The following is a 12265-nucleotide window of genomic DNA, read 5'->3' on the forward strand; positions in this document are numbered from 1 at the left end:
AACATAAAGCCCCTGCATTTATTCCTGGAATGTATTTTCAGGCTTCCAGTCTTAAACCCAAAGAAGGGCACACTGCCTAATCCAAAACATGTTTCTAATTAAGTATTCCTAAGTAGCCATACATATCTCTAAATAACTAAATGAATCTGTAATTTTTTAAAACATACACCTTGAATAGAAAAGAAAAAACTACGTTGACAGTCCACTTGAAAACTTTGTCTAGAGCACTATATTTGAAATCAAATCCTTCGTCAATGACAGAAGGTTCCAGTGCAGTGCCTGTTTCATAATACTGTGTACAGCTGACTCTCTGCAGCTCAAGTTGCCAGCAAAGGCTGAAACGGAGCATAAGAGTCCTTTGGTTAACAAATTCCCGCAAAACACTCCCCACCACCACCACCATCACGTACAAAACCCCAGGAGCTGTAGTGATGTCATATCCGTTGTTCAGGTCTCCACACCTCTCAGCAGTTACTCCTTTTATCTTCTTGGGTCAAAACTTTTGAGGTGGGCTGGCTATCTACCAGGAGGAGAGAGGGTAGACCCAGACGCACCAGGTGGAGGCGCTTCAGCACCTCGGCCAGCACCCTCCGCAGCCGGTCCCAGCTTTTTGAGCTCCCGGACTCCCCAATCTGAGATGCCTGCGGAATGATCGCCCCCCAGGGCGGCTGCCTCTGCTGCCGCTGCTGCTGCTGCTGCCGCTGCTGCCGCTGCCACTGCCACCTCTGCCTCCACTCTGCTCTGACTGGCAGGCAGAAAGTGCAACTGACGTGGGGAAGGTCTCCGCAGTGAGTGGAGTGGCTACATAAAACAGAGTAAAGAGAGGCAAAACCCACATCAGAATGCAGGCGAGGTCCAGCCTTCTCAACCTCCTTCTTCTGTCTTTACTTGCTGGATTAGATCCTTCCAAGGTAAGGGCAATATATTTTTTGACTGGTTTGAAATAAATGTGTAAAATCTAATGACCTGATCAAGATGGGGTGAGGAGGGGTCCAAAACGGCATGTGGAGACTGTTCTTTCAGCTACCCCGTGGTGCCTGGTGCATCCACCCTGCTTGGAAGATAACAAGGTGAACTACCAGAGGGCTAGCTTCTTAAGGTAGAGTCCTGGTGTGAGGGGGGAGGGACCAGAGTGAAGATAATGTATGTGGGTAGCGGGCAATGCGGTTCTCCAGGGAATTTAGCTTATTCGCTGTCCAGCTGCCTAATGCTCTCTTCTGAAGTAGGACGGGCCACGCAAGGGAGTTTGCAGCAGAAACAATGCAGTTTATAAGCCTGTGTTAGATGGTGAACGGTCTCTTTGTTGGAAGCAGGGAAGCATTTCCCAGCTGATGCTGGTCAATAATACTCCCATCGCAGACGTGCTGCGGTTTGTGTCCAAAACATTGGGAGGCTGCTTGTAACCCATGACGGAACAGAAAAGCTACACTATCTGCATAGCCAAGAGAGGTTGTGCGAGGGACTTTGTGTTCCTTTTCTTTTGCTGAAGAAAATTAGGGAACCCCCGAGGAAGTTCTGGTGATCTGCTTTAGGAGACAGGAAGTGAGAAGCCTGTTAAACTAAGGAGGGCAATAGAAAGGATGAGTTACGATATAGCTGTGGAACTCTGTAAATTATCCAACAATGAAAGTGAACGCTCAGCTCACCTAGTACAAAGCAGAGAGCGATGAAAATGATGTTTTCAGCGATGTATGAGGAAAGCGTATTAAGGGTGGTCATTTCTAAAAGACAAGCATTCTAAGAAAATCATAATTCTCTAGAGTAAGGGATAAGGCAACAGCTAGAGTAAGAGACAGAAAGCATTTATTATTTTACATACTTAGCTGGTAAGCAGCAATGTGACATGATTGGGAAAAGTATACCATATTATAAAAGCCATTCGATGCTGTGTTTTGAACTCTTTAAAGTTATTTTAAAGGTTGACATTTTGAAATTAAAGGAAACAATTTAATATAACTGAGATTTAACTAACTACAATCTAAAGCTGGTTATGATATTTTAAAGCCCATCCTAGTAAATGTGTAAAATTATAATGGTATAAAAATATTGCAGGAAATTTATATTTTGAGAGATCTTAAGAAAATAAAATAATATTATTTTAAACCTATAGTTGTCCTGACACTGACATTCTGAAATCTTCAAACAATGTGTGAAAGCCATCTTAATAAGCCTAATGGCATGTTATATACTAAGGTAAAGCATATTACACCAGATAAATCATGCCACTTTGTTTGTATATTTTTAACTTTTCCCTTATGTCTCTGCATCCATAGTGACATATATCATTTTGACTCTCAAAGATACTGGCTAAAACTTGTGACTACATTTTCTCAACTATCTAATTTAGAATATCTTGTAAAAGTATTTACTTTTTAAGAAGTGGGTTCTTATTGACAGTTGTATATGTGATTGGATGTGTCTAGGATCCTTAATGTGTAAATACCATAACTACTGGCGGTTACTTTTTAATAATTTATTAAGCAGAGAGATAACTCCCCAAGTAAGCATCCATGCTTTGGTTGATTTGATCTTTGTTACTTTTTATGAGATATCTGATTATTCAGTGATTTAAAACTTTCCAATTAGGTCAGCCTGAACTCTGAAGCACTGAGCTGAGAAACTCACGGGAGAAAAGAAAACTATTCACTTTTCAAGCTGCCCTCAGTCTCCAGATGTTTTTAGATAGCATTAAAAGACCGTATCATAGGATTTTGCTGTATTACATGCAATAACAGATAATATTAAAACTTTTTATTAAGTAATCTAATGTGTAAATGTTTTGGGTTTGTAGACAAAATATCACTTTTATGAAAGCAAATAGAAACTAATTTTATGTTTCACCCAACTATTTTTGGTTACCACAATGGTACCAAACAGAACATTGCAAATAGTAGCAGTGGGCTTTCAAAATAATTGTCAATCAGGTGATAAACGACATGTTCTTTCAACTTTAACTTAGTCACGCTCTAGCTAAAAGTTTGGCTTTTTAAATAACAGAATTGTAAAAAGTTGTATTGATGAAATTAAAGTTAAATGTACAGCATTATAGTAATTCACATGGCTGCAGTGTGGAGATACACAACCATTTCTTTAAAACTGTCACTGAAATAGTTATAAATTCTAACCAGATGGTGTTTGTGTGTGTGAATACTATCACAGCAGAAATTTTAAAAACACATTTATTTTCTTTAATTCTCTATCATCTTTTGCTTGTGTTTACTGTAAATGTAAATATAATTATAGATAGATACAAATGAAATGGCAGAGGCGATTCTTGAAATTTGAACATATTTTTTAAGATATAAGATTCTACACACATCAGATAGTACCATTCAGAATCTCTGTATGTTTATTTAATTTTCCTACATAGATAATTTACTGTCACTAGTGCTATATAATGTTTGGTTTATGGATCCTCCTCCCTTGCAATTGGACTTTATTTGACTTTTAACATGTGCCTACTTTCTTTTCTTTCATTTAACACACTAACAAATTGGAAAGATTAGCATTTCCTTGCCAAAGGAAGGCAATTTGTCAGTAATGAATTATTTGTATTTTCATATAGAAATATTGATTTTTTTCTCAGTAAATTTATTTGAATTATGTTTTCTTAATTAAAGTCTAATTAACAAGCTCCCAGATCCTTTAGAAAAGCATAAACTAAAGAGCATATGCCACTGACTATTTTAAGAGATGCCAATCAGTTCCATAGTAATGAAATTTCTGAATTATAGGCAATACCCCACATCACCAAGTTAGTAAAATGCTAAACCTGAAACCTGTACAAATTCACTGAATTTTCAGTTTAATGGACAAAGGAGCAAATCAGGGTAGATAATTCCTGAAAGTGGCTGCTAGATGGCACCTCTGTGCTTCTAAACTGAACACATTGAGTTCAGTAATGACCTTGATAGAAAGTGGGTTTCTTTAGTCTTTTTTAAAAAAAATTGAAGTAGATCATTATTTGAACATTATAGGAAAACACAATTCCCATGAATCAGAACCAGAGAGAGTTCTCCTGTGCAGTGCTGAACTAAGAAGACAGGAGGTTGTAAATATGCCAGGATTGGCTTCCAACAGAGCATTTACACTGAAGTCCCACTTGGGGAACAGTTCAAAAAGGTGACGTGCGCATATCTACATATCCTTGATAGTGCTAGACTTTAAAAAAAAACAGCAGTTATGCTATAAATATTTTGCAAATTGTCTTGCTAAGGGAATACTGCTTGAATTGAGGATGCATTATATCTTAACATCTTTTTTAAAAAATGTTTTCAACTTATCACCATGAAGCTAGCTCACATAAAAATCAACTGTAACTATGATTCAGCAATAATCTCTATGACCAAAATGTTTTGTTCTATCCAAAATGGCATAGACACTTAGAAATTCTTTCTCTAAAAAAAAAAAAAATGCATGGAAGCCATATGAATGAGATGGAAACTAAGGGATTTGCAATGGTTATATTGCTAAATGTTTCACGATCTCTATTCAGAATGAGCAGCCTAAATTAGAACAGAGTATGAATTGATGGTATTTGGCAAGACTATATGTAGTCACACACCTGGGATAATAAATATGTAGAGTTCAAGGTTGCCCATCTAGACTTTGAAAGAGCAAAAATATTCCCACTCTCACTCAGTCTATGTCTTCTATAACCTAATTGAACTTTTACATTGGAAAAATAGACATGATTTCTTTCTCTTCTTGAAAGTTGAAAAGGTTAAAATTGCACTGATATCCTTCATTTTTCTTTTTAAATAGTTACTTCTTGTATCTTTGAAACTGATTTTTGTGTGAGCTCTGTTCACTGACAGAGGGAGACACCCTGGACCCATAATTTCTGTTCATGGCTTTTCTATTGATAATATATGTACATTTTCATGGCATTGTGTGAAAACATGACATGAGGAACCCTAATTTGAAACTATGAGCCTAGATAATCTTTTGTGTGCATGTGTACGTGTATGTTCATATGAGGATGGGCAGATACATACTGAGTGTGCAAACCCATGTGTGCCTGGGCCCATGTAGAGATCAGAAGTTAATGTAGGTTAATGTAGGGTGTCTTCCTTGATCTTGCTTCACATTCTCTACTTAGGAAACTCGGAGCTTGCTGATTTGATTAATCCAGCTAGCCAGCTTGGCCAGGAGTTTCCCGTCTCTACCTCCAGATTGCGCTGAGATTATTGGTACTCAGGAGGCCCATCATGCGAAGATCAAAACTCTGGTGGTCACTTTACACAGTAAATATATAAAACACAAATAACTTAGCCGTTTCCCTAGACTGATATTATCAAAATGTCTTTGTTGCACTCTAGGATGACTGTCTCATCGATAAAACTATTTGGATAAAACTCTTCGATAATATCATGCTGTTTTTAATCCCATATTTAGAAATCAGAGCCTCCAATTGGCTGATCTCTATACCAGAGTCCTGTTCCCCTGTCTCCTCATACATGATGCCTGGATTCAGATTTTTTTCCAGCCACCCATCAGGTTGACAGATCACTTATCTCCATAGTGATTCTGAGGGCCAAACTTTCTACTTCAAGCAAAATGTGTTATTTGTTGAAACATTCCCTTTGAAAAGCAGAGTGAAAACTCATTTATTCTCTAAAAAGATTTCTTCTCACTAAAACGATATAGGAGGTATGTGAGAGGACTCCACACCAAAGCACATAATTTGTGAATAAGTAAGAACATGTTTAAGAATTTTCTAAAACTGGAAATTATTAGATAAGCCTTAATTTTTTTATAACAAGAAAATATACCAAAAACATGAATAAAACTAAACACTATATGATAAGACATGACACCTGAGTTACTGAAGTGTTAATTAAATAAAATTCTACATGGAACCAATAAAAACTTAATTTGAAGAAGTATGGTTAAGAAAAGAGACACAAAAGCAAGCTGTTGTCTTGGTAGTTGAGGTAAGGTTACTATATTGAGTCATTGAGATAATCAGCAAATTTGCATATATGAATAATAATTATAATAATAATAATTTGGTCTAAAGTACTCCAGTAATAGCAAAGAATGTTTAAACATTACCCTTGTTCAATTTGAATACATATGGTTTACATGTGATCAGAGAACATTTTAGTACAAGAAGTGGCCCATTATCAATTCAGTGTATGACACTTGTTAATAAAAACTTAGAGTTATTTTAAATATAAAGTTAACACTTTAGTGGCAAATATTTATTAATTGGGTTTTTGTTGTTGTTGTTGTTGTTGTTGCTTGTAGTACAGTACATTGAATCTAAAGCATTTATAAGATAATTTTTAAATATAATTTTTAGGAGCTGGAGAGATGGCCTTGGTTCAGTGAGTAAGAATGCTGACTGTTTTAACATAAGGACCTGATTTGAATCCTCAGAAACCACATCAAAGTCCAAGATCCCTGCACATGCCTGTAACCATAGCTAAGGATGGAGACAGGCAGACCCCATGCTGGCAAGCCAACTCAAGCAGCCCAGCCAAGAAAGGGCAAGCTTTCTGATTCATTGTGATGGCCTGAATTAGTCAGAGCCCAACACACACACATACAAAACAAACACACACACACACACACACACACACACACACACACACACACACACACACACACATAAACACACTCCCCCACGCACACTGGCACACACACAAACATGCAAAGATATTTGCCATGCGTATACACAATATATAGGTCTTAAAATATGTTTGTTTTTTTATCTAGTATGAATGCAGAGAAAGAGCATGAAATCATAAGAATTGTCTTTTATTTCCTTATGGTTAAACTTGTCCATAGTCAATTAACTAGTCTATAGCTCATACCTTTGTACTATTATTATAACAGTGGGACTTACAAAATTATTGATAATATTAATACATACAAAGATACACTGCTGTTAGTCTTTCTTGGCTTTTAGGAATGCTAAACAATGTGTAAATAGTTCCTCATACTGAGACTGCAGTTTTTGTGGAAATAAACTTATCTCATCAAAATATGCTTTGCATTTATACTGCACAGGCTACTTCTTATATGTTTTTTTAGAAGAAAAACAATATACAAATGATTCTTTAATTTCAAAGCCAACCTTAAGCATTTAGGCTAATTGTGGGCAATTCACGAGGAAACTGGATATACACACACAAAATCTAAGCTCTAGTTTACACTGTTTTGGGCCAGTGCACAAATTATTGAGTTCTGTGACTATACACAATATGGAACCAAGGCAGTAGTTAAAACCCTGTGATGAATGATACAATGTGACACTAAAGAGACAAGGTGAGGAAAGAAGTTTTTCTCAGACATTGATTCTCAAATTATTCCATGCAAGAAGGTCATGGAGAAAGAATTACATTTACAAAGAAAGTTGCTTTGTTGATTTTTTTCTCTCTGTTCCTTTACTTGTACCTATATTCCTACTTTCTTTAATTGACACCTGTAGAAAGTTCTTGGCATGATGTTGCCACTCAGTGTCTGTAGTAACATGTCTGCTCATGTTCTTCACCTAATAGTATGTTCACCTGAGGAGTTTATGAGTACATTCCTCTTTTATCAGCCCAATTTATATAAATTTTATGAAAAATAACATACATAAAAACAACTGAATAAAATTGTTTAATCTACTCATGAACAACTAGTATTGAAAAGATACTATTAGTTCAAATTGCTTAAGCACTACACAATAATGAAAGTTACATGGTCTGAGATATTTGTTGTAGATTGTTCTAGACATTGGACTATCATTAAAACCAGCTCTCCAAGAAACATGATGTAATTTTAATGGCAATAACAAACATTTTCAAAACTTTTGTTGAAATCTCTTCAAAAAGGTTTGTAGCTAAGCATGGTGGAATACATGCATGATTCCCAGTCCTTGGGAGAATGGGAAATAAGAATCTTGCATTATATTCTAGTCTGATGCTACATAGCCAGACCTGGTCTCAAATAACCACAATCCACACTGGCAGAACAATAGAAATAAAATGTTTCCTAGTATTTATCTTTCTTTTTCCATACTCAAGTTTCTGTAATGTGTATAACACAAGCCAGGCCTTCCATGATTCTCCAACCAAACTTTCAAGAGGATAAAAACGCATATGTAGAGGAATCTGTGGATACCTTGGGACTAATGGTTTTGCCTTTTCCCTAGAAAGTGCTTTCTTTTTTGCCCATATGTCAAGATTTTACCTACGTTTACTATGGAGCTCAAATATTATGTTTTCCATAAGGTCTGTGGAATCTTCCTTGCATTTCAAAAAGAAGTAATCCCAATAAGATAACATCTATTAATTTAAAAAAAAAACATGCTTTATCTCTCTGTATGTCTAGGCCATGAACACTATGTCAGTCACAAAAAGGAGGGGGAGTAAGAGGGGATTTCCTTTCCCTCCCAAGTTTACATAACAATTTCTAATGACTCCTTTTTTTAAAAAAGTTTACATAGCATTCATTACAAGGTACAATTGTATCTCCTTTGTTAAATCATAAGATGTCTGTCATATTATGTATCTTTTACTGTTTGTGCACATGTGCATGAGGTCATGCATGCACACAGGAAAGTTTACACAGAACACCTCCTTGGCATTTTTGAGACCAATATCTCACTGAAGCTGGGTTTCACTCATCTGACTAGCCCAGCCTGGCAGACTCCAGCACCTCACCCCCTGGTTCTGTCTCCCCAAGACTGCTATGTCCTACATTTAAGTGTGAATATTTGGTGATGAAACTCCAGTCCTTAGACTTCCATGGCAATTACTACAAACACTAACCCAAAACCACCCTGTAACTCTCCTCCATCTAAATATGAAGGGCGACACCTGTGCTCTATGTCTTAGCCAATCTTTTATGTTTTGCTATTTAATAACTATCTCAGCTCTTGACCCATGTATTCAGTATTTATGAAATAAATAAACCAATACATAAACCATGGATTCAAAGCATGGCCCAAGAACAGAGCCAATTGCTTAAGGAGTATTCTGAAAGATTATAGTCATGTGAACTCATTTAAAAAAAAAACACAGAATTGTTCTTATAATATATTTTTGTGCCCCTCCCAAGTGTAGCAGATAGGAATGAGTTTATTTCACATTATTCACTACAACTGGTATTGCTATTTATTTATTTATTTACTTATAGACTTTTAGGAAAAGACTTATTTTTGTCATATGTGGCTTGTTCTTGTGGTTGTATACTTTATTTCTCTTAACTCTTAGATTATTAATTGTCTAATGCTCTAAGTAAAGTTGACTATTCCATGAGACTTTAGTCCTTCTCATTTATCAGCTCCATTTTCCCAGATCCTAAAGCCTCAATAGCACCACACAAAGTAATAGCTAAATGCTTTAAAATTCTGTTTTAAATGGTATGTTACTGTGATCTCTTTTTAATAAATTCTCGCATTAGATGATATATTAATGATGAGGAAAGACTGATTTTAGGACATTTGTTTTAAAATCATAGAAATTTTGTATTAGCTTATCTTGACTGATGCTGAAAAATCATCTCTTTAAAAAAATTTTATGAATATTCATTTCCACCTCAACATCTTAGCCCAGGCTCTCTGGCATGAAGCACTATATATGGACTTGTGACTTTGTCTTCTGTGTTTTATGTACCTTCGTGTCACATATCTATTTATTTCTTGTTTGGGTTTCTTGTCTTTAAAAAATGTCCATTTTATTTACCTAGGTTCACAAATAGAAACATTTTATATATAAATGTGTGTGAGAGTACACTCATACATATGTTCAGGTATGTGTGTGTTTTTCATGACTGCTCTTAGCTTATATAATACCTTAGCTTTGTTTGATAAATCAGCATATTACTTATTGCTTCAAAAGTCTAGTCTGTTAAAATGTTTCTTCTACACTGTGTTCCTGAAATGTAGGACCTCTATGAAGTCATCTAATTTAAGATAAGGCTTCTCTGATCTTACTACTTGAGCCTAGCAGCACTATAAAGCATAATAGCTAGTTATTAAAGAAGTAGCTATAGTAATGTACATCTGAATTATAACTCACTAATATCAGATAGCCCAAGCTTTCTCATTAACTCTGTAGGTTAATATGCCCTGAAAAGATATGCCAGTAATAAAGTTGTTTAAGCAGCACAAATAAACAGCCAGCTATCTAGACAACCCCAAAGGAGGGCATGAATTAAATAGACAATCCTTTTAATATTTTCAACTAAGTTGAAGATGATTAAGAAGCATTATCCCATGGTGATTTAAATAGCATTACTAGAGGGAGCAATTACAGGTGTCAGGATTTCTTCAAATAGAGAGTGAGTACTCAAAGTGTTGATGCACTGGTAACAAAATGCCACTGGTGAGATATTGTCTTACAACGATGCCATCACTTCTGTGAATGATCCACCTCTATTGGTGTGTGGGGAATTGCGTATCTGGAATTAGTAACAGTGGTTAGTGTTTTTACATCTAATGCATTTCATGATATATTGACTGGATCTTAGCTGATACTTCTGTAGTTCAAATCAAACTGAAATATTACCTGGCTCAAAACTCACTAAAGATTTTATTTACAATTCATAAAATGTTTCAGAAATATTCTACTATCTATAAATTTATGTTACACAAGAGTAGAATACAGTAACTCCAGTTTGATTATCAAATACCTTATAGCATTTAAGGATAAGCATAAAGAAATATACAGAGTTATAAAACTAATTCCAATATAGAGATCTTAGTATAATGAGTCAAAAATGAACAGATGATAGTTGAAGATAAGGAATAAATTCATTCTTGATGTCTCCTTGGTGAAAAGAGCATCATGAGTTTCCTGTCAATCAAAGCAAGAAAAGACTACAGGTCTAGTAATTAACCTAAAATGAAGACTAGAACTTTAAGGAACAATGCTATTTTAAACCAATTTATGTACAGTAGAAAAATAAAACAAAAGCACAATTAAACACAAAAGAAATAAGAGGTGCTTGTCATAGTTGATGCCTATAATCTCAGCTTTGCAGCACTGCAGCAGGAGGACTGAAAGGAGCTTGTGGCCTGACTGGGTTATAAAGTGATTTCTACCCTGGTCAACATGGCAAAAGGAAATGTGGAGATGAGAAAAATTTTTGGGTAACCAAGAGGTGGGGGGAATGGAACAAGGACTTTAAGGCAGGTGCTTGTTTGCACCTACTAATGACTTGAGTGGTTGAACCCCGTACATGTATAGATAGACAAAACTACTCAACAACACCTACTTCCCTGTACCAACACTGCATCCACCTATTCACTAACCTGAGACATAGCTGCTACTCACTTGTCAATACTCACAGTAGGAGGGAAGTTTCCATAGTCCAAGTAACCTTTTAATGGTTCCTAGCAAGAACAAATAGAAGGCAGAATAAAATGAATTCATTTTTAAGGACTTTTTCTCTTCTTGACTTGCATCTTGATTTGCAAAGAATGAAGCAATAAAAACTGAATTACCTCTTGTCCATTTGTACATAATCATACTGGTAAAGACACATTTTCTCTCTCTCAAGAGGCACAACCAAATTAGTATTAATTTAGCATATAAAGTGAAAATAATGGAAAGAGAGACCATATCAAATCAGGGAATTGCATACATTAATTAGGAAACAAAAAAGTTAGAGCAAAGTGAATCAATGTGAAATTAGTAGTGAAGAAAGCTGAGACCTAAAACTACCTCTGAAACAATCTAGTAACCTTGTTTTGGGCAATCTATGAAAGTCTTGCTTGGTTCAGTTCCCTGCAACACAAAATGTGCACATTGAATAACAAAATGCCATCTTTAATAAAATGACAAACATTAACTCTATATAGTCAGTTCACCATTATTCCACATGCCTTATTTTGCCCCCACCTCCCAGATTATTTAAATTAAAACTAAATATACGTTCTTTTATTTTCAAAAAATCATATTTAATCTATTGTAAAATCTCTTTAGATTTACTATATGTGTAAACTTATATAGCCAAAAAAATATTAACAAATGAGAATTCAAGCTATGTTAAATGTTAGACTTTTACTCTGTGTTTTTCCTTTCATCACCTTTTAAATTTTTTGATTGGAAAATAAGTGAGTGTCATAATGTTTCTACTGTCTTCATCTACCAAAATGAAAACAAATAACTCATTGATAAAGGGACAGAGAGAACCCATACATTTCAATTCTGTATTCAAGAAAGGCTCTGATAAAGGCTCTCACCACAAAACTGAGTTTGAAATCCAGTTCTCAGAGTGGAAGGAGAGAATCAACTCTCTTCACACACATATATACACTTACAGA

General features: G+C 35.4%; 1 protein-coding gene across 1 annotated transcript in view; it reads left to right on the forward strand.

Moving 5' to 3' along the window:
* Positions 1-387: 387 nt before the first annotated feature.
* OLFM3 (olfactomedin 3) overlaps positions 388-12265 on the forward strand; it is a 218816-nt gene continuing 206938 nt past the window's right edge. The window contains exon 1 of the mRNA XM_084755889.1: positions 388-911. Coding sequence (XP_084612015.1) covers positions 843-911 — 69 coding nt within the window. The 5' untranslated portion in view covers positions 388-842. The remainder of the gene's footprint in view (positions 912-12265) is intronic.

This window comes from Acomys minous, assembly GCF_964271855.1.
Source record: "Acomys minous genome assembly, chromosome: 14".
NCBI classification, from domain to species: Eukaryota; Metazoa; Chordata; class Mammalia; order Rodentia; family Muridae; genus Acomys; species Acomys minous.